At 40.4% G+C, this 22,500-nt stretch overlaps 1 protein-coding gene across 6 annotated transcripts in view; it reads right to left on the reverse strand.

The window, feature by feature from the left end:
• Positions 1 to 22,500, reverse strand: part of LOC123520795 (rho GTPase-activating protein 45-like) — a 207,321-nt gene that overhangs the window by 174,737 nt on the left and 10,084 nt on the right. Inside the window, exons 1-2 of one of the 6 annotated variants that reach the window (XM_045283397.1) lie at positions 22,322 to 22,328; positions 19,922 to 20,399 (exon numbers count right to left, since the gene is read on the reverse strand). The exons of 2 other annotated variants lie outside the window; for them this stretch is intronic. In XM_045283397.1, coding sequence (XP_045139332.1) covers positions 19,922 to 20,029 — 108 coding nt within the window. In that variant the 5' untranslated portion in view covers positions 20,030 to 20,399; positions 22,322 to 22,328. Of the gene's footprint in view, positions 1 to 19,921; positions 20,504 to 22,091; positions 22,163 to 22,321; positions 22,329 to 22,500 lie in introns of those variants that run through there. 3 more of the 6 variants (XM_045283396.1, XM_045283394.1, XM_045283393.1) reach the window with 3 other exon arrangements.

The raw sequence follows: 22,500 nt of genomic DNA on the forward strand, positions 1-22,500 counted from the left end.
CACAGAAACACAATGATAAAGAGGCATAAAGAAACATAAGGTAGGAATAACGAAATAGAAAAACAAAACATAAAAAAAAAGGTAAATGTCAGAGGAAAGAAGACTACAGCACAAATACCACGGGAAAAAAAAAGCATATGAGTAATTTTTTTCAGCTTAAGCTCACGGAATACAGAAAGAACAAGCTGACTATAATTTTTCAATCTTATAAAGAAAACAAAAAAAAAACTGTTTCGCTTATTCTTTTTTCTATACACCTTTCTATGACTTAAATGAAATAAAAAAAAATAATTTGGTTTAGTCTCCCACTGCATGCCTCCCTACGACTTGAGCACCTTCAAGACACTAAGGAACCTGAAGACCTATAGAAGAAATACTCAGGGGATGGACACTGTTTGAAACTTTTGACTTTTATATGTAAAAAAAAAAAAAAAAAAAAAAAAAAAGGAAAAGAAAAAAAGAAAAAAAAATTACTTATGTTTCTCGCCATACATTTGCTTCATCACCGCTGGGGACGTCTACACACACACACACACACACACACACACACACACACACACACACACACACACACACACACACTGCACGCCAACAAGGCCTTAGTAATTATGCTCGTTAGCTCTAATTAATTAATATTAGGACTCCCTAAGGGCCTCCTTCACCATCAGGGTCAGTGGGGCAGGCGAAGGAGATGAAAAAGATAGATAGATAGATAGAGAGAGAGAGAGAGAGAGAGAGAGAGAGAGAGAGAGAGAGAGAGAGAGAGAGAGAGAGAGAGAGAGAGAGAGAGAGAGAGAGAGAGAGAGAGAGAAACACGAACACATTTGGATACACACACACACACACACACACACACACACACACACACACACACACACACACACACACACAGGTAATGTAACAGGTAAGGCGGGACAGGGTCGGGCGGGGAGCGTGACACACCTGGCCAAAACACGAGGCTGACAAGTAACGGGAGCACAGGCCGCCCCGCACCGCCTGCAGCTCCAGGAGGAGGAGGAGGAGGAGGAGGAGGAGGAGGAGGAGGAGGAGGAGGAAGAAGAAGAAGAAAAAGAAGAATGGAGGGCATGGTGGAGGTGAGAGTGGAAGGTCGATTAAGTCACAAGGCCTTTGACTTCAGGCTGATAGATAGATTGTGTCGTGTGTGTGTGTGTGTGTGTGTGTGTGTGTGTGTGTGTGTGTGTGTGTGTGTGTGTGTGTGTGTGTGTGTGTGTGTGTGTGTGTGTGTGTGTGAGAGAGAGAGAGAGAGAGAGAGAGAGAGAGAGAGAGAGAGAGAGAGAGAGAGAGAGAGAGAGAGAGAGAGAGAGAGAGAGAGAGAGAGAGAGAGAGAGAGACCGATGACCGGAAGAGTTACCTTAAAAGAGAGAGTTGAGGACATCGGGAAGGAGGAGGAGGAGGAGGAGGAGGAGAAGGAAAGAGTAGGCCACGCATTATGTTCTTTCATTACTACACCAGCTGGACTGTGACAGTTTCCTTCATTCTTTCTCTCCCTCCCTCCCTTCCCTACCCGGTCCCTCCCTCCCTTCAGTTATAAGTCCCTCCTTCCCCATTTCCCTTCACCGTCACCCAAACTCTCCCCAGCACACAACACATAATCTTTCTGTCTGTCTCTTCCTCCTCCCGTCTCCCCCTCTCCCTTCACTCTCCCTACTAAACATTCTCTCCCTCGCTCCACTGCGCCAGCCCGACACCACAAGACCACAGCCGCCACACTACTACTGCAGCCACACCACCACTGCAACCACGCCACCACTACGCCAACACCACGTCTGGACCCACACGCCTCTAATGACGGCACCATTCGACCCACTGCTCCACTATAAGTCCACCAGCACCAGTGGACTCAAAGCACCTTGGTAAACACTGTGCCACCAATACAACATAGAAAAATAATCATTGAGAGACTTTTTTTTTATTTACTAGTGGAAATATACAGATTCAGGGATGAGGAGTGAGTTGAAAGGGCAAACATAACAATGGTACGTGTGTGTTGTGTGGAATATTCTTCTCAGTAAATTATATTCGGTAGAGAAGAAAGGAATTAAAAAAGGTATATCTTAGGTTCGCAGTTTATGAGTTAATCGTAGTATAAGAATAGAGAGAAAGGTGTGGTGATGTGATAAATGTGAAGGAATTGTAATGATAAAAGGGAAAGGAAGGAAATGTGATGTAATATTAAAGGAAAAGGAAAGTGTTGGGTAGGAAAATCTCAGCGAATTATTCACAAACCTAAAAAAAACAAATAAACAAGTCAAATAGAATAAAATTAATAGATAAATAAAAAAAAATCATTATTGAGACACACGGGCATTACTGACAGGAATATGAAAAACTAATGATCTCTCTCTCTCTCTCTCTCTCTCTCTCTCTCTCTCTCTCTCTCTCTCTCTCTCTCTCTCTCTCTCTCTATCTATCTATCTATCTATCTATCTATCTATCTATCTCCTCCCGTGCTAAGGAGTGTAACTAAGGGTATACAAAGTTAAGGAGAGAAGAAAAAAAAAGAGCCCACGCAATATGCTGTTCCCAGAAATATAATTATAGAAGATTGCAAAAAAAATGTGTGTAAATTTAGTTTCGGAGGTGTCCTGAAATAGATATAAGAAAGACGTGACGTAGAAATACCTTAGTGAACAGTATGCCAAAATAATCAAAATAAAAAGATAATGATAATAAATAAAAGACATCCGTACACAGAAACAGACGTCATCAATGGAGGTATGACACGCCACTCATGAAATTAGAAATGACTTGGAAAAAAAAAATATTATAAAGAATGTATTAAGTTTCACAGGTGTCTTGAAATAGTTAAAGGGGTACATATGACTTGGAAACACCTCAATAAACTTTACTCTAAGAAGAAATAAATAGATGAATAACCACGTCATGCCACGTCATTAATGGAACTGCAAAAATATACCGATAAGACGAAGAAATAACTATATAACAAAATGAACAACAAATAATACATCAGGTCTGCCACCAAAGACCCATACAACACAACGCAACCACTACACACACGTACACACAGGAAGGAGTAGGAAGATATATAGGAGTGAGACACGCCTGCTGAGTGGCCCCTTAAACACCCACCTCAGTTACGCTTAGTGAGTGACGAAAAGAAAAATGACTATGCTTGTTGAGTGGCACCTCCTCTCCGCCCTGCACGCTCGCTGAGGGGCACCGTGCCAGGCCAGCCAGCAGACGCCGCCCCGGGAACGTCAACACCAACCAGAATAGACGGACGGCGGACAGACTTGCGAACAGAAACACCGAACTAGTCGAAGGAAGGAACGCGTAAATGGAAGGCACGGCACTTTCACTTCCACATCGCAGCATACATACGATCACATTAAACACACACACACACACACACACACACACACACACACACACACACACACACACACACAGTAGATCGTGCCAGGTCTAGGCCATGACAGAATTGAATCTTATTTCTTATATATTTCTTTATTTCTCCCCATTTTATTTCTTCTACCTACTCGTCTTTTTCTCTCTCTCTCTCTCTCTCTCTCTCTCTCTCTTTCCAATCGTTCTTCCATTCATCCGTCCATCTTACTTTCTTCACTCATTCTCTCTCCTTCTCATTTCCCTTTCCGTCCTTCTCTTTCCTCCCCCCTTCTTCATCATTCATCTTCTCTCCTCCACATCCCCTTTCATCCTCCTCCCTTTTAGGTCGTTCTGACTAAATAGTTCCCGGAAAGGTTTGACACACACACACACACACACACACACACACACACACACACACACACAGGAGCAGTGATAAAGAAAGTCAGTAATGGATGTGTATGTGCGTCCCATCACGTTTAAGAAGATAGTGTGTGTGTGTGTGTGTGTGTGTGTGTGTGTGTGTGTGTGTGTGTGTGTGTGTGTGTGTGTGTGTGTGTGTGTGTGTGTGTGTGTGTGTGTGTGTGTGTCATTTATATAAAACTATACACATACTGTCCCTCTCATATGTATACTCATTTTATATTCCAAGTCTCATACATTTCTACACATTAGGACCACACATTCATACAATATCTAAGACCCTCCTTCCTCTCTCTCTCTCTCTCTCTCTCTCTCTCTCTCTCTCTTTAAGATTCTTCGCCAGCCAGGTAAGACAGCCATGTTATCGATACACATCAATAAAACAAAAACTCGTACAAATTACAAAGAATTTTACTTATACTTATGTAGATCAAATCATAGTAACCTAATTAATACGTATTCAGAAACGCTTTGCTCTCTCAACACGACTATTTTCCAAGCCCACTGAAATACTTAGCGGTGGTTTCAAGAGTGTTTCTCCAGTCAGTAATGAAGAAATCTTGTCAATCTGCCTCTGGAACCTTAAAAAAACACCCTAAGAAACTTGTGTAAATTTAAACATGCCCTCTTGAAATAGTAGAGGTGAAGCATAAAGGTGTTTGAGAATACGAGCCCTGTTTGATATGTGACGTTAAAATTCCACCTCATCCATCTATGTCACCTTACTTTTTATTGCTTCTATAATTCCATTTCTTAACATTCTCGACCCCATTCTCAAACATTTCAGCGTCTTATCGCGACTGCTCTTTATCAGCGTTAGTGGAAGTTATCAGCGTTTTTCAAGGCTGTTTACGTATAATTGAACGGATAGATTGAAAAGATTCTTGCACCATTACTGAGGAAAGCGTTCGTGGAATCTTAACTGAAGTAATCTTTTTTTTCTTTTCTTTTTTTTTATACCATGTGGGCTTTTCACGGGAGTTTATGGGCTAAAGGGGATACTTTTTGGGTATCCCCTATCTCAAAGCCCACCCGCTAGGAAACCGTTGCCCCGAGTGAGGAAGCCCAACCTACACTCGGACCGTGGACAGGATTCGAACCCGCGCGCTTGGAGACCCCTCGGATCCCAAAGCACGCATGGTTCCACTAAACGTTTCAGAGTAGGAAACAAGAAGTACTGAACCATCAAAATTATTGGTATGGACACACAAAAATGCCACCCCCCCCCCACAAAAAAAAAGTAGTTTATTTTAATCTTGTTCAGTTTACTTATTGATTCATTCATTTATCTATTTTCTTTTACTTTTTAGGAGTCATTATTTACCAAGATATTTTACTTCATCCTATTCATTCATTCATTCTTATTCATTTTCCTATCATCTACTTTCTTCTCTACAAAACTATCATAAAAAAAAACACTACACCACAAAGCTAAAACTCTAAATACTACTTCATTATAGGGACAATTCTAAAGCACAGAGTCACTCCAACCTCACGTCGTACGACAGGTGAGACTACCGCATTACCTTATCGCCGCCACGGAGACTACCGAAAGAGAACACAAAAGAAGACCAAGAAAGCGAAGGGACAGACTCAAGACGTGGTGAGAGAGAGAGAGAGAGAGAGAGAGAGAGAGAGAGAGAGAGAGAGAGAGAGAGAGAGAGAGAGAGAGAGAGAGAGAGAGAGATAACTAAAACATAGCTCAATATTAATGCAATACAAAACAAACACTAACAAAAAGGATACATATTTTAGACAGTGTGTCGAATGGATTATTATTATGTCTGTGGGACTTTGTATAAATCATAAAATCTCTCTCTCTCTCTCTCTCTCTCTCTCTCTCTCTCTCTCTCTCTCTCTCTCTCTCTCTCTCTCTCTCCTAGATAGAGCACACGCCACTTCTCTACCATTCGTCGTGAACTCTCTTATCTGACGAACACAGGAGGAGGACAGGAGGAGGAGGAGGAGGAGGAGGAGGAGGAGGAGGAGGAGGTAAGAAGAGAATGGAGGAAAAGATAAGGATCGGATGGAAAAAAATACAGAGAAAGGAAGAAAAGGTAGAAAAAGTAACCACATCAGTGAAAAGCAGGAATGAGAGAGAGAGAGAGAGAGAGAGAGAGAGAGAGAGAGAGAGAGAGAGAGAGAGGACTTGCGTCATAGCCAAACCCTTCCAACCGTCATGTGATTTTCCTTCAATCACCAGAAGTGGCTCTCTCTCTCTCTCTCTCTCTCTCTCTCTCTCTCTCTCTCTCTATGCATGGGAAGGTAATGATGGTGTAGCTCTCTCTCTCTCTCTCTCTCTCTCTCTCTCTCTCTCTCTCTCTCTCTCTCTCTCTCTCTCATGGGAAGGTAATGATGGTGTATCTCTCTCTCTCTCTCTCTCTCTCTCTCTCTCTCTCTCTCTCTCTCTCTCTCTCTCTCTCAACCTTGACTCAATACTATGAAAATACAATTAGATAAGATTTACACACACACACACACACACACACACACACACACACACACACACACACACACACACACACACACACACACACACACACACACACACACACACACCTGTAATATATTTTTCCCTTGAACGTTTTCCTTTTTTTATTTCTTTTTTCTTCGTTTATCAGCAAGATCAACAATAGAAAGCTCGGCAATCACTCTGACGTCATTACTAGCACGTGTTGCGATACAGGGTGGTGGAGGCAGCAGCAGATTAGCTTAACGTCATCTGTGGCTTACGTTGAACGTGTGCTTATATTATATTCTCGTGGTTAATCCATTCATTGCTGGATAATCATTGTTTTCTTTTTCATAATCACCTACTACAATTCTTTTCTTGTTGTTGTTTAACTAGACATTTGATGGATACTTATGTGCACTGGGAAATACAAAATCAACCTCATCTTTTTCATATATATTTTTTTGTGTGTTTATTTTGTTTAACTCACTGGAGAAAGAAAAAAAAATTACCATAACATTTTAAATCTCACTAACAATGTAACTTTTGTTCATTTAAGTAAATATGCAAAACAATTTTACTGCTTAATTAAACATTTAGTAGATTCCAAAAAAAATGTGAGTCCCTTCATTACTCTGTTTTTATTACTTTCCTTCAATATTTTTCATCAAACTCTGCAGTACTGTATTCTTCTTCCTCTTTTCTGGAAGGTTTTACAAATGTTAACCTCTTTCTTTCATTCTATGCACAGATGTATGTCAAAATCATAGAATCATACACTTTACAGTAATGGTCAATCATCGAGCAACGTAAAACATTCACTTCCACTATAATTTGGAACTTTCCCTTAGACTCAGGCCTCTCACCCATCAACGGTAGGGTTTTGTAAGGAGACAGTCAGCAAATTCAGAAGGCTTAAGACTGAGGGAGAACACAGAACACAATAGAAATTAGTACAGCAGGTTAGTCGACTTTTAACCACCACTATACAGACCATTTAAGATTAGAGATAAGACACAGCAGCTAAAGGGTGGTGCCTCCTCCTACCCAACTCTCATCTCAGTGTGTGGGCGGCAGATGACTTTAAACTAGCTTCTTCCTTCATCTCTTACTCACTCCCTATCTTCCTCTTCCTTGACCTCACAGCACCTCCATCTCTACAATACACAACACACTACTTCATCCACAAACATTAATAACATCCCCACGAACAATAGTAACAGTAGATGACACTTTATTTTCTTCCATGTATTGTTTAGTTCATTTTTTTTTTCTCTCCTGTGATTAATATTGTGAGAACATAAAGACTTGTTGTTTTAAATCCTTTGTAATTTCTATGTAATCTTCTCATTCTTCTTCTGTTCCTCTTCCTTCTATTTCTTTTTATATCTCATTTTTTTCTCTTCTTGTCCTCGTCATTCACCTCGTCTTTCTTTTGTCTTTTTTTCTGCTTCCTCTTCTTCATCTTCGTTTTGTTTCTTTTTTGTTCTCACCCACATTCTCCTCCCATTCTTTATTTACTTCTACCAATATTTACCAATATAATCTTCACGTACCGCTCACTCACACAGACACTGGCAACGCTCTATCACTGTCTTGGGACCCAAAGTGTGGAATGACTTGCCTTCGCATGTTAAAAACTCAAACACACTGTCTTCCTTCAAAAGACGCCTAAAGATCTTCCTCATGCTATAAGTTAGCACGTTCTTTTATGACTGAACTCACTGAACTCACTGTTCTAATATTAACAGACTGTAGTTCACTTACATTTTAGTTGTAAACTTATTTTACTAGTTTTTTAAAATTTACTTTTAGTCATAAACCTGGTTTTACTTGTTTTTACTTCTTTTTAAATGTTTTTTTTTGTCTTAGCTATCTGTTATTATTATTCTAGAATGTAATGCATCATTTTTACTCTTATCTATTATTATCATTATTCTAAAATCTAATGCATTATTTTTACCTTTTTGTATGTTAATAACTCATGTAAAGAATAGCCATTGTTAATGGAAATAAAGGGATTCTGATTCTGATTCTGATTCTGATTCTATATATATATATATATATATATATATATATATATATATATATATATATATATATATATATATATATTTCTTCAGTTCCTCTCCTTTCCCTTCCTTTTGCCCTCTTGTTCTGTATTCTCACCATTATCATCGCCGTCCACTTTTCCAGCGCAAGGCGACGAGGCCAGACCGCAAGAAGACATTTACCATTCATCAAATTGAAAAACACAACTAAACCACAGACCAAAACACTTCACACGCGTCATTTTCACCGTTGTTTGTAATGTTCATGTACGGTTTGTTTGATATTACCCCCTCCAAGGTGCTCAAGGTAATGTAGCTGTTTTTAAGAAGCAAGTTGATTAAGAAAAACAATTGATGCAGTATAGGTACAAGTATTTACAGTTTACAAGCACTATTTAAGTATACTGAGACACTTAGCAGCATAATCTTCCTATCTCTCTCTCTCTCTCTCTCTCTCTCTCTCTCTCTCTCTCATCACCCCCACATCACTCGTTGTAACCTTCACGTCTCCCTCTCTTCAACAGTGCCTCTACATCACTTTCCTCAAGTAAATAATGGAGGAAGAACGTTTTATTGAGCATATTGTGTGTGTAGCTAGTAAAGTGTAACCCTCCAGCATGTTTTGTTTTTTCTTTCCCGGCCATGACAAGTGTTCTCCGCTCCGCCCTAGTAATAGAGGTGTATTTTCTCATTTCCGATTCTCTCTCTCTCTCTATCACGGCTATTCGTCATTTTTTCACCTTCAATCTCTCTCTCTCTCTCTCTCTCTCTCTCTCTCTCTCAGGTTTCCCTTCACGCGTTAATTCATCACCATCATCACATTCACCCGTGTATTCAACGTGTGTCACCTCTCATGGTTGTGATTAGTGTTTCCTTTCTCTCTCTCTCTCTCTCTCTCTCTCTCTCTCTCTCTCTCTCTCTCTCTCTCTCTCTCTCTCTCTCGCGACTTTTTTTTTCATACTTTTTACAGATCTTTAATTCTTCATTCATTTTCTGATTTGTTCGTTTGTTCATCTGTATGTATGTATTTTTTATGTTAAGATCTCTCTCTCTCTCTCTCTCTCTCTCTCTCTGAACACGCACCACCACCTTCGTACATTTTCTTTATTGTCTCCCTTCTCCACACCGCTCTTGTTTCCGTGGTGGTGCTTGTCAAATGTTGCGCAAATGTTTATCATCAATCCGACTCATTCTCTTCACAATTTCACCTTACTCACTTCTCCATTTGCTCCATCTTACCGATTTACTTTATTCACTGTTTGCTTTTATCTACAATTCTCTTTTTTTTTTTTTTTCATTCGTATTTTTCTTTCGTCAAATTTCTTCATCATTTATCTGTTTATTCTATTCCATTTACTTCTATTTCAACTTCTTAGTTCTCATCTGCTTTTGCCATAATGTGTAGTCTCGTGTCCTGTTTCTTCTATCTTTACTATTTTTTTTTTTTCTTGTTCCTTTTCGTCATTTCCGTCTCCGCTCAATCATAGACAATGTAAATACACTTAAAGACTGACGTGATGTAGTACTCTATCATTCAACTACTCCTATCTTTACAGGTCCCCTTTCTATCAATTAAACCTCAATCCTAGTTAAATCATGACAGGTATTTTGTATTCTATCCTTTTCCTTTCTCTTTCTTTCTTCACGGGCTTTTTTCCTCCTTCCTTTCCCTGTTAGTGATATTCAGTAATTGTTTCATCTCACCTCATTATCCTATCTTAACCGTGACTGGCGTGATGTGTTCTCGTGTATTACTCATTTATCTTTTCTTTATGGCCCTATTCATCTCCCCCCTTTATTCTTACCGTCAATGGTGTCCGGTACCTGATTATCTGGCCTTATTATTCTAAGTGGTGTGGGAAAGTCACGGTTCGTTTCCCTCCCTTTCTACCACCATCATCTTAATCTCACGTGGTTTTTTTTTTTTTCTACTCTCCTGTACTTTCCATAGATGTGTCCACGTAGTAGTAGTAGTAGTAGTAGTAGTAGTAGTAGTTGTTGTTGTTGTTGTTGTTGTTGTTGTTGTTGTTGTTGTTGTTGTTGTTGTTGTTGTTGTTGTTGTTGTTGTTGTAGTAGTAGTAGTAGTAGTAGTAGTAGTAGTAGTAGTAGTAGTAGTAGTAGTAGTAGTAGTAGTAGTAGTAGTAGTTGTAGAAGTAATAGTAGTAGTAGTAGTAATAGTGGTGGTAGTAGTATAGTAGCAGTAGCAGTAGCAGTAGCAGCAGCACCACCACCACCAGCACCAGCAGCAGCAATAGTACCAAGAGTGCAGAGCAAAATTCACTGAATCAATCCTTTCTTTAAACACTACTACTAGTGAAAAAATATATTAAAAAAAAACACATCCTTCAAAGAGTTTGCCAGGATATACTCTAGACAGATAGACGTGCCCACACATACCTAACTAAAACTAATACTACATATGCATGGTTTTTCAAGTAGGTAATACATAACAAGATCGTTTTATATCAACATTTCTCCTTCTGTTTTAGTATTCCCCCGTAGTGTTCAATTACTCCTTTCTCCCTTTAGAGTCCTTGAGGCTGAGATGTGATGCAACGCAGTGGATGTGATTGTGAATGTGAATGTATGCATGTATGTATAGACTCCACTCCACCTTCCCTCGCGTGCCTCCCTTTCCGGAAAATATCTACCTGGTTTGTATTTGATTTCATGAACGTCACTTTCCCTCTCCTTCTCTCTCTCTCTCTCTCTCTCTCTCTCTCTCTCTCTCTCTCTCTCTCTCTCTCTCTCTCTCTCTCTCTCTAGGTTCATGAAGCCGTGTAGTCACCCTGGCAGTATTTAAGAGCTTATTCTAAAACGTTTCAGCGTCTTCTCTCAGTTGTATTTGGCAGGCTTTATTGAGTGGAGGTTATCGTTTTTAAGGATGTTTTCATGACTCTAGTGATAATTAAAAAGGATTCTCTATCAATGGGATAAGACCCCATGAGGATATGACTGATCATCCCTGTGGCCTTTAGAAATATGTAATTAGTATAAAAGCATTAAAGAATATCCAAGTACGATGTTTCAGTTAGTATTATGAAACATTTTGGATTCTCATCTCAGCTATTTTCAACTTTCAAGATTTTATGATTTTAGCGACAGAGTTCATGGATGGGGATGATAGATGGAATTAGGCAGCTTTAATCACACAGGGACTGCCACGTGTAGGACTGGTGGCCTCTTGCAGCTTCCCTCTTTTCTTATGTTCTTATTAACACAGAATTTATGTCATCAACTGGGAAAATGTATACCATAAAATTCCAGTTAAATTACCAATGTGCTCTTCTAATCTAACCTAACCTATTCTTCTTTATGATAGAAACATGCTTTTGAAAATAGAATCTTATCACGACTAACATAAACAGGCTCCAGAAAAGTCGAGTTTCCAAGGACCTTTCCATGACTGAAGTGATGGATTTAATAAGACTTAACCCGAACCCTACGCTACCCATGGGAAAAACACCACGAGAACCACACTAATCTTGATGAGAGAACAAAGCGTTAAAAATTAGAAGACTTTATCTCATCACTCAGCCACACCCTCTGACATCACAATTACTCTAATCCACACACGCAAAGCTGCCGTCCACTTTCACCTCCACACTTAGTAACCTCCTCATGCATCCACTCTATGGCTTCCACATGCTTTGCAGATATTCCTTTCTTTATGTTTCTTTTTTTTCTCTCTCTCCTTCACGGTTTTCTACACCTGGCCGTAACTAATTAGTGTATCCTGAGCCAGGGTATCTTGCCTGTTTATCCCGGAGACGCCCTCCCTGCTTACTCATCGAATTCCTTCACTCACTACCTCTCCCTTCTCTTACTCATAAAATTCTTACTCATCAGTTGTTTTTTTTTTTTTTCTTTCTTGGTTCATTCTTTCTTCAGTTTTATCTTCCTCTCAAATTTCTTCGCTTATTTCAACTTACTCGTTACTTTTTTATTTTATTTACTCATTGAATTTCTAACGCTTTCTCATCTCACATCTCATTTACTTTATTTTAACCATCAATTTCCTTCAGTCTATTCCTTTTCTTGTATTTCTTCCTTTACCTACTTTTATCTTACTCATCAAATTCTAACTCATCCCTTACTTCACCTTTCATTTAGTTACTTTCTTTATCAATTATTACCTCACTCACCACATTCTAACACATTCGTTGCTTCTCCTACCACTTAGTTCCTTTCTACATCCATTTTTCGTCTTACTCATTAAATTTCCTTCATCTAATAAGCCCTCGTCATCTTGTTCATCTTTCTCTTCACTTAATACCTAAATAGTCATCAAAATCTCTTCACCTTCACCTACTTATTTTCAAACTCTTCATCTTTTATCTTACATCCGCTGTGGACATTTTACTTATCTAATCACTACGGCTGATAGAAATGTCACGTATTATAATCTTTTCAACACATTTCATATCTTTTACCATACACTCTCTCTCTCTCTCTCTCTCTCTCTCTCTCTCTCTCTCTCTCTCTCACTTGACATATTTTATTATCTTCGTTCTAAATTGTTACCTGACTTCCGCCTCTCACGCATTACTGTTCTCTGGTATTTGCGCATCTTTCCTGCTTCGTGCTGCGGTCATATCCACTTCACTTCAAGATTCCTGCACACTCCCTCGCCTTCCATAATAGGTATTTGAGAATTTACTGGTTTTTTTTTTTTTTTTTTTTTTGGTGTTGGTGGTGGTTATACTTCTTTTTTTTTTTATTTCTTCACTTCTTTTTTTTCTGTACTTCTTCATTATCATCATCATCATCATCATCATCATCTTCTTCTTCTTCTTCTTTTGTACTTCTTTAGTGTTTCTTCTTTTCTTCTATATTTCTTGTTCTTTATTCTCTACTATTTCTGTTTCTTCTTCTTGCTATTTCCCACACTTCTAATCCCAAAAAGTTCATTTCTCTCTCTTTATTACTATTTTATTGTTTTATATACTCTACTGTCTTGTCTCTGGTCATCCACTTCCAGATCAGCGCACATTATAATCCAACACATTATTATTTTTTTTTTTTCATTTTTAAAGCTATTTTCTTCAGTTCTCTTGTTACTGCTTTTTTTCTTTTTATCTATCTCGTTTATGACAATTCCCCTTTTCCATCATTACTGCCATTACTTTTCTATTTCACATCTTTATCAATCACATTTGGAATCTTTTCTTAATAAGTCTTTGGATTTGGTGCATGATTCAGAAACGTGATTTTCTCAATGTTTTCCTGTCACTGGCCATGGATATAAGGCTTCAGTATCATAACAGCTTCCTTTCTCGTGAAGCTATTGTTACGAATTTTCTTTTTTTTAATATTTCCGGTTTTTTTTCATCACCATCACCATAACATTCCCATAATTATCATTTTTAGAGAGAAATTCTGTCATCTTTGCTTAGTTTCATCATGTTACCGGTGTTTTCTTATCACCACCACCACTACCATCAACACCACCATCATCATTATCATCTTTAACCCCTAAGTACTGGGACACATTTTTACTTTAAGATTTGTGTGCGATTAGACCATTTTATTAAAATTAGGAAGGGTCTGCGGAGGTCAGAATATTAATGGCCACAGTCTTCACTATTTTAATCCCCCACATAAGTTTCTGAATCTGTATAGAATCACCAAATAGTAAGCAGAATGGATATGGAAAGGCGTCATGGTACTGAACGGGTTAAACACCATGATTCCACAATTAAACTCTATTCCTTTCCACAGTTTTCCCCAACAATCTTTTCTGCTCATACGTGTCAGCTGCCTATCCTATTCCATCCCTTCAACTAGTCTGTTCTGCCTTCTGTTTATCACTACGATACCTTTGTGCGGCGTGTCACGTGTCCCAACAGTCAGTCATACCAAATTTCCTGCACTGGATTCACTCTGGTTCAGATTCTATGTTCCCCTTTACTTTAACCCCTTCAGTACTGGGACGCATTTGGGTTTGGGTATGATTAGATGATTTTATTGACATTAGGAAGAGTCTATGGAGGTTAGAAGATTAATGGCTAGAGTCTTCACTATTTTAATCTTCACATAAGTTTCTGGAGCTATACAGAATCCCCAAATAGTAAGCAGAATGAAAATGAAAACGCGTCATAGTACTGTAGGGATTAAGATACATTCCTCTTGCCACAAAATGCACTCCTCACTGACACGTCCACTTCACCCTCACGGAATTTAATCGCAAGTTGTGGCGTGTCTTATCAATGTTAACGAGATCAAATGTCTGTATTGCCCTCACTATAACGAAGGCTTTATTCTCTCCATCGGCATTCTTCTTATCAAAACATGCACACCACACTGACCTGTCCACTTCATCCTCTTATATTTGAATGGCACTATCTATTCACACGAGTCTTGAGATAATATACACAAAATCATTCATTCCTCCCAGCAGATTTTCCATTCATAAGCTGACTGATGTGTTCCTTTCTTATCCTTCCTGCTTTCCTCTCTCTCTCTCTCTCTCTCTCTCTCTCTCTCTCTCTCTCTCTCTCTCTCTCTCTCTCAATCATCACAAAATAGAGGAAATGTAATCATCAATCTATTCAGTAATGCAGACAAATTCCAAACAACAAAGTCAACAAGACAGAAGTTATGTTACATGAGTAAGCATAACACCTCTTCAGTACCATGACGTGTTTCCATAGTCATTCTGCTTACTATTTGGTGATTATATACAACTTCAGAAACTCATTATTTCTTCTCCTATCCCAATTACTAACATGAGGATTCTGTTCATGTCACCCTCGTCATATCCTTTACAGCCCTTAATCCCTTCAGTACCATAATGCATTTCCATATTCATTCTGCTTACTATTTGGCGACTTCATACAACTTAAGAAACTCATGTGGAGGATTAACAAGGTGGTGCAAGGAATTAATCAACTGTGCTTTCACATATCATAATGAAATCGACGTTACGGTAATGCAGGGAGCTAGTATAGAGTTAATGCATCCCTGTCCTCATACAACATAACGGAATATCGACGCTGAGGCATTAAAAGGTGCTATTCATCCCTCTCCTCAAATAACCTGACGAAATAGATGACACACTAATGAAATGAGTTACCATATCAATCCCTTCGGTACCAGGACACGTTTTTATATTCATTCTACTTACTATTTGGTGATTTTATACAGCTTCAAAAACTTATGTGGGGATTAAAACAGTGAAGATTCTGGCCATTAATCTTCTGACCTCTATAGACCCTAACTAATATAAGTAAAATCGTCTAATCACACCTAAAATTCATGGTAAAAAAGCGTCCCAGTACTGAAGAGGTTAATTATTATCCTCATATACTGATGTTGAGATGCTAAAAGGCCTTACTCAACCTTACCCTCAAATATCATAATACCATCAACGCTCAGATACTGAATCACCCTCCTCATACCAGTGTCCCGGGCAGTCACTCTACCCTCCACAAACAAAGTCTTAAGTGACAGGTGGCCGCAGTCTGTCCCAGTGCTTCTATCCTCTCACCAACACCACCAAGCTTTCCTGAAATATCACACGGGCGACTCACAAGCAAACACTGAGAGAAAGAAAGGGAATGTTGAGTGTAGCTAACGGTGTGTGTGTGTGTGTGTGTGTGTGTGTGTGTGTGTGTGTGTGTGTGTGTGTGTGTGTGTGTGTGTGTGTGTGTGTGTGTGTCCCTGGCGTGACACACAGTAATGATGGAGGGGCAAGGAAGGGGGAGGGAATAGCGACCTCCCCACAACTTCATGAGTGTTAACTCCTGTAATCACCGTCCAATTACCTGCCTCGCTTGCCCGCTGGGAGTGACGGGGGAGGAGGAGAAGGAGAAGGAGGACGAGAGCAAGGGAAGTCTAGAGGAATGGGGGAGGGGGAGAAGGAAGAAAGGAATCGCCCTGAGGGAAGGGTGGAAAAGTAGGGAAAAGGGAGGAGCTAGGAAGGAGGGAGGGGGAAAATAATCACACACACACACACACACACACACACACACACACACACACACACACACACACACAGTAGAAGGTCACGTATATTTTCATAAATGTGGGGTTTGCTTAAGAGAGAGAGAGAGAGAGAGAGAGAGAGAGAGAGAGAGAGAGAGAGAGAGGACCTTGAATGTACTATATAGATAGGTCACCATTTCCTCTCTCTCTCTCTCTCTCTCTCTCTCTCTCTCTCTCTCTCTCTCTCTCTCTCTCTCTCTCTCTCAATTAAGATATTATATGTGTTTTTGTCTCCGGGAAGAATGAGGGGATAGTTCCGAGAAGGACTGGCTGGAGAGGGAAGAGAGTTAAAGAGGGGAGGGGGAAGTAAGGGGGAAGAGGAAGGGGAAGCAGGGAGGGAAAGAGAATTGGGGGGAGAAAGGAGAGGGAGTTCCTTCTGAGAATCCCCCTACCCCCCCTGGCATGCCTCACTTGTAAACAGACCACACACACACACACACACACACACACACACACACACACACACACACACACACACACACACCAGGTAAAACATAGATATACTTGTGAAAAAAGTAACGATAAAATTATACACACACACACACACACACACACACACACACACACACACACACACACACACACACACACACACACACACTCAAAGATGAAGAAAGGGAAGTAAAATTGAGGAAATATAAGGAAGAGGTAGAGAAAGAGTTGAGGACCAGGAGGAGGAGGAGGAGGAGGAGGAGGAGGAGGAGGAGGAGGAGGAGGAGGAGGAAGAAGAGGCGCTCAGGTGGCTGTTCTCAGTTTCGTTTTCTATTTGTTTACTTTGTTCAGGTTACGAAGATGAAACAAACAGTAGTAGTAGTAGTAGTAGTAGTAGTAGTAGTAGTAGTAGTAGTAGTAGTAGTAGTAGTAGTAGTAGAAATCAAAAAGAAAAATAAGAAAGACATGATGATGATGATGATGATGATGACGATAATGGTGATGATAATGATGACAGTAAATAAATGAAAATTAAAGAAATAATTATAACCAAGCTCCTTAGCAATATTCTTCAAACAGACACACCAACAGAATCTAAACAAACAGGCAAACAAACAGACATACAGACAGACAGACCGACAGACAGCATGAAGTATAAACAGGTAAACTTAGTAAACAGAGAGAAATCAACAACAACAACAACAGGTGAGAGAGAGAGAGAGAGAGAGAGAGAGAGAGAGAGAGAGAGAGAGAGAGAGAGAGAGAGAGGACAGGAGCGAATGGTTGGCCTCTTGCCCGTATGATCAAAAGATGCCGACCTCTCTCCCTCTTTCCTCCTCCTCCTCTCCCTTTTTCCCTCCCTCCCATCCACTCTTACCCTTCTCGTCACTCTTCCTTCCTTATTTCCATCAAAACTACTCTCTCTCTCTCTCTCTCTCTCTCTCTGACACAAACACGCACGCAAAGAAATATTCAAAGATAAGAAGCTGAATATAAAACAGAATAAGACAGCTACACATGGACAGACAGACAGACTGACAGACACGCAGACAGACAGGCAGAGATAGCTAGACTGACTGACCTACTGACTGATGAGGAGGTTAGATGAGAGGAACCGCTCAGAAGTTTAAAAGGAAGATGTTGAGTTTTTAAAAGGCAAGGATGTGAGGAAAGAAAAAGGGGACAGACACGCGAGCAATGAAAAGAGGTCGTGTAAAAATATAGGAAGAAAGAGAGAAGGAGGGTAAAGAAGAGGAAAAAGGAAAATCAGAAAACAGGAACAAGATAATGATGATGATGATGATGATGATGATGATGAAAAGAAAAGAAAGAAGAAGAAGAAGAAGAAGAAGAAGAAGAAGAAGAAGAAGAAGAAGAAGAAGAAGATGATGATGATGAAGATGAGAAGAAGAAGAAGAAGAAGAAGAAGATGATGATGATGATGATGATGATGATGATGATGATGATGATGATGATGATGAAGAAGAAGAAGAAGAAGAAGAAGAAGAAGAAGAAGAAGAAGAAGAAGAAGAAGAAGAAGAAGAAGAAGAAGAAGAAGAAGAAGAAGAAGAAGAAGAAGAAGAAGAAGAAGAAGAAGAAGAAGAAGAAGAAGAAGAAGAAGAAGAAGAAGAAGAAGAAGAAGAAGAAGAAGAAGAAGAAGAAGAAGAAGAAGAAAAAGAAGAAGAAGAAGAAAAAGAAGAAGAAGAAGAAGATGAAAAGAAAAAAAGGACAGGGAGAACAAGAACAAGCACAACAAGAATAAGAATAAGAACAAAAACAAAAATAAAATAATGATGACGATGATGAAAGCTAACAACAACAACAACAACAACAACAACAACAAAACTGAGAAAGAAAAAGAATAGAAAACGAAGAATGGAGAAGAAGAAGAAATGACAGGAAAGGAAAGGAGGGAAGAAAAGAAGAAAGAAATTGTTGACAAAGACATGGAGAAATAAAAGAGGGAAATAAGAAAATAAGAAAAGAAATGAATAGAGAAGAAAGATAGGAAGGAATAGAACATTTGATTTAGTGAGATGTGGAAATATAAGGAAGGTGAATGAAAGGAGAGACAGAAAAGGAAACAGAGAATAAAAGGAAGAATGGAAGGAAGGAAAATATTGTTAATTTCATGTCACGTCACAATAAAGGAAGATAATAAAAGGAAATGGAGAAAGAAAGAAAGAAAGAATGGAAGGCAAGAAAAGATTACTGATTTCATTAAGCCGTAACAAATCTCTCTCTCTCTCTCTCTCTCTCTCTCTCTCTCTCTCTCTCTCTCTCTCTCTCTCTCAAAACATGCCTTATGTAAACACCTGTCTGATCCACCGCTGTTTTCCTCACAACTGCACACACACACACACACACACACACACACACACACACACACACACACACACACACACACCTGTACAAGGGCCAGAACGCAGGTAAAGTGGCCTAGGGTGACAATGAAAGGTCGTCCAGCAGGTTTGTATCGAGGTCAAGAAGTGGACAACACCTGCTGACAGTATGAGACCTTTTACCGGGCCCATTGTAGCAGTAGTGGTGGTAGTAGTAGTAGTAGTAGTAGTAGTAGTAGTAGTAGTAGTAGTAGTAGTAGTAGTAGTAGTAGTAGTAGTAGTAGTAGTAGTAGTAGTAGTAGTAGAAAATATAAAAAGATCAGTTTTTTCGATTTTTTTTTTTTTTTCGGTGCATTGTGTTTGTATTTTTATATGTGTATGTTTGTATCGTCTCTCTCTCTCTCTCTCTCTCTCTCTCTCTCTCTCTCTCTCTGTGTGTGTGTGTGTGTGTGTGTGTGTGTGTGTGTGTGTGTGTGTGTGTGTGTGTGTGTGTGTGTGTGTGTGTGTGTGTGTGTGTGTGTGTGTGTGTAAACTCTCTGACCTCTGTGTACGTGGACTTTCATCTTGCGTAGAGACGAGAGGCCTTGTCCCTCAAACGTGCCGCTCCGCTCCACACCACACATCTGCTACACTCCCCACACACCTGTCACACTCCCCACACACCCGTCACATTCACTACTATACTTGTTACACACTCACCACACATCTGGTACACATTGACTAAACACCAGCCTTCCATTCATCAAATACCTGCTTCATACATTACATACCTGCCTTACATTCACCACACGCGCGCGCGCACACACACACACACACACACACACACACACACACACACACACACACACACACACACACACACTCACCGTCTTGGCCTTGAGTAGCTTTGCAGCATTGGGCCTCTGAGGAGGTCGCCTGAGGGAGGCGGGCCTCCTCGCATCCAGGAGGACTGAGGTCATACCAGGCTGCCTCATCCCGCGGGGTTCCGGCACATGGCCTACCCTCCTACTGCCTGCCTCCCCTCCCCCTTCCGGCGCCCGGCCCAGCGTAAAGCAAGGGAGTCAAGGGCAAGTTCTCCAGACAAGGCTGGCAAGGCTGGGTTTGTAGGGCAGGTCTGAGGACTCAGGGGCGGGGGAGTGAAGGGGATGGAGTGGGAGGAGGATGCAGGTGGAGGTGCAGGAGCCAGGTGGTGATGGTGATGGTGGTGGTGGTGATGGTAGGCAAACCAAGCCGGAGTCACAGGTACCGTCTCAGATAAGTTGTCGTCACTTCACTGATATCCCAACATGTCCTCGACCTGCACTAGGCACGCACAGCTGTGGAGCTTCCTCGTGCTGCCAGGTGCTGCAGGTGAAGGCCTCGCTAATTACAGGTATGCCCGGCCATCGGCAGGTGCCCTATCACTACTGCTACTCGTATGTACAGGACATATATTTCCCCATAACGACACGCACACATTAATGCTGAGAGAGAGAGAGAGAGAGAGAGAGAGAGAGAGAGAGAGAGAGAGAGAGAGAGAGAGAGAGAGAGAGAGGTAAAATGGAAGAAAGAACATAAGAGAAGGACATTTTCCACTTCCCCTTCACCTCAAGCTTCCCCCCTTCCTCCTCCTCCTCCTCCTCCTACCCCTCCTCTCTTACAAAATTCCTATTCACCCGTGGCATAGACCTTGTTCATGCTCCCGTGCTTGCCTTTCATCCCCTCCTTGACTCTTCTCTCCCCCGCTCTCTCACTCCACACTCCTCTACCAACATTCCTTCTAGACGCCCCTCTCTCATGTTTCACCTCACTATTTCACCTGTAACTATTTTCTTTTTTGTTGCTATTCTTTAATGGTAGAGAGAAGTCTTCAGTCAAAACACAAAAGGCCTGAAGATTTGTTGTTGTCTGATATTCACATCCATTATCTTCTTTTTTTTTTTTCTATTTGTTCTTTTTACCTCAAGGATTTCCTATTATATTATTAGTTATTATGTATTCGAGTCATTTTCTTTCTATGCCTGTTTTCATTTGTGTCTTTCTTAGCGTTCTCTATCTTCCATTTCTCTTATATTCTTTATACTTTATTCATTTTTTTTTCTATTATCGTCTCTCTCCTATCATAATCTTTCTATCAGTCCTATATTTGTTCTCCCTATACTCTCTTTTCCTTATCTATCTCTCCTTCCTCATCTTTACCTTTTTTTATCGTCTGTTCCCTCTCACCTCCCAACTCTCTCTCTCTCTCTCTCTCTCTCTCTCTCTCTCTCTCTCTCTCTCTCTCTCTCTCTCTCTCTCTCTCTGCACTCACACACCCAGTACACGTCTGCCTGCCCTCCGCGTCTCGCTGCAGGAGCCAAGCCACCACCCAGCGTTTTGGAACACGAAGCACGTTCTCACACGGAGAAAATCCAGGAGTGTTGATGAGAACACCACCTCAAGGACAGACGCCGCCATCAGTGACAGGGATGAGTAGGTAATTACTATTAAACATCCGGCCACGACGCAATTACAAGGAAGAGGCGGTAATTACGGGTCACAGTCACACGACCGTAATTAAAGCAACAATAAAAAAGCGAGATAATTGAGATGTTTAGAATTACTGTGATTGTAATAACCATTTGTATAAATGGTGTAATGGTAATAATTATCATGTTGACTAAAGACGCGGAAAAGATGCAGGTAACGTATCTTAGTGAGACTGGTGGGTGTGGGTGGCTCATGACGGTAGGCGAGGCGGAAGGCCGGGCTGGCGCCCGTGGCCACGCCTCACACTCTACACAGTCTTCGTCCGACACAAACACGAGCACTTTAATCCAGCCTACCTTGCCCCGAAGCCTAAACACAAACAAGGGAAAACAACGCCGCGGGTCAAATTACACCTAATTAGTGGAGAGGAGGGAAGGGAGAGGGCGGGGCGCCACCTTGCCTCACTGCTGTGTTCTCTGACTCTGACGACACTGATCAGTAGAGTCTATCCAATGGTCTCAGAAATACACGATGACAACACACATCACTGGAGTTTTACTGGTGTGTGTTGTGGTCACTCAGCACAACCTCTTCTGTAATGGTGGCGGTCTGCGGCGTGTATGGCGCTCCCCACGCAGCACACGCCCTCATCCTCACTGCACTGTTCACATTGCCAACACTGACACTCAATTTTCTGCGGTCTTTCCTTTATTCATGTTGTGCTGATTAACTCACACCTCGAGGCGCACATGCCATCAGGTCATTATCTTGCACAAACACCTCCATTGTCATGGTTGCAGATAAACGATATTTTTTACCACTATACTATGTATGTATGCATGTTAAAAATTGATAAATAAATGAAAATAAAGAATATATATATATATATATATATATATATATATATATATATATATATATATATATATATATATATATATATATATATATATATATATATATATATATATATATATATATATATATATATATATAT

This window comes from Portunus trituberculatus, chromosome 47 (genome assembly GCF_017591435.1).
Source record: "Portunus trituberculatus isolate SZX2019 chromosome 47, ASM1759143v1, whole genome shotgun sequence".
In the NCBI taxonomy this organism is placed as follows: domain Eukaryota; kingdom Metazoa; phylum Arthropoda; class Malacostraca; order Decapoda; family Portunidae; genus Portunus; species Portunus trituberculatus.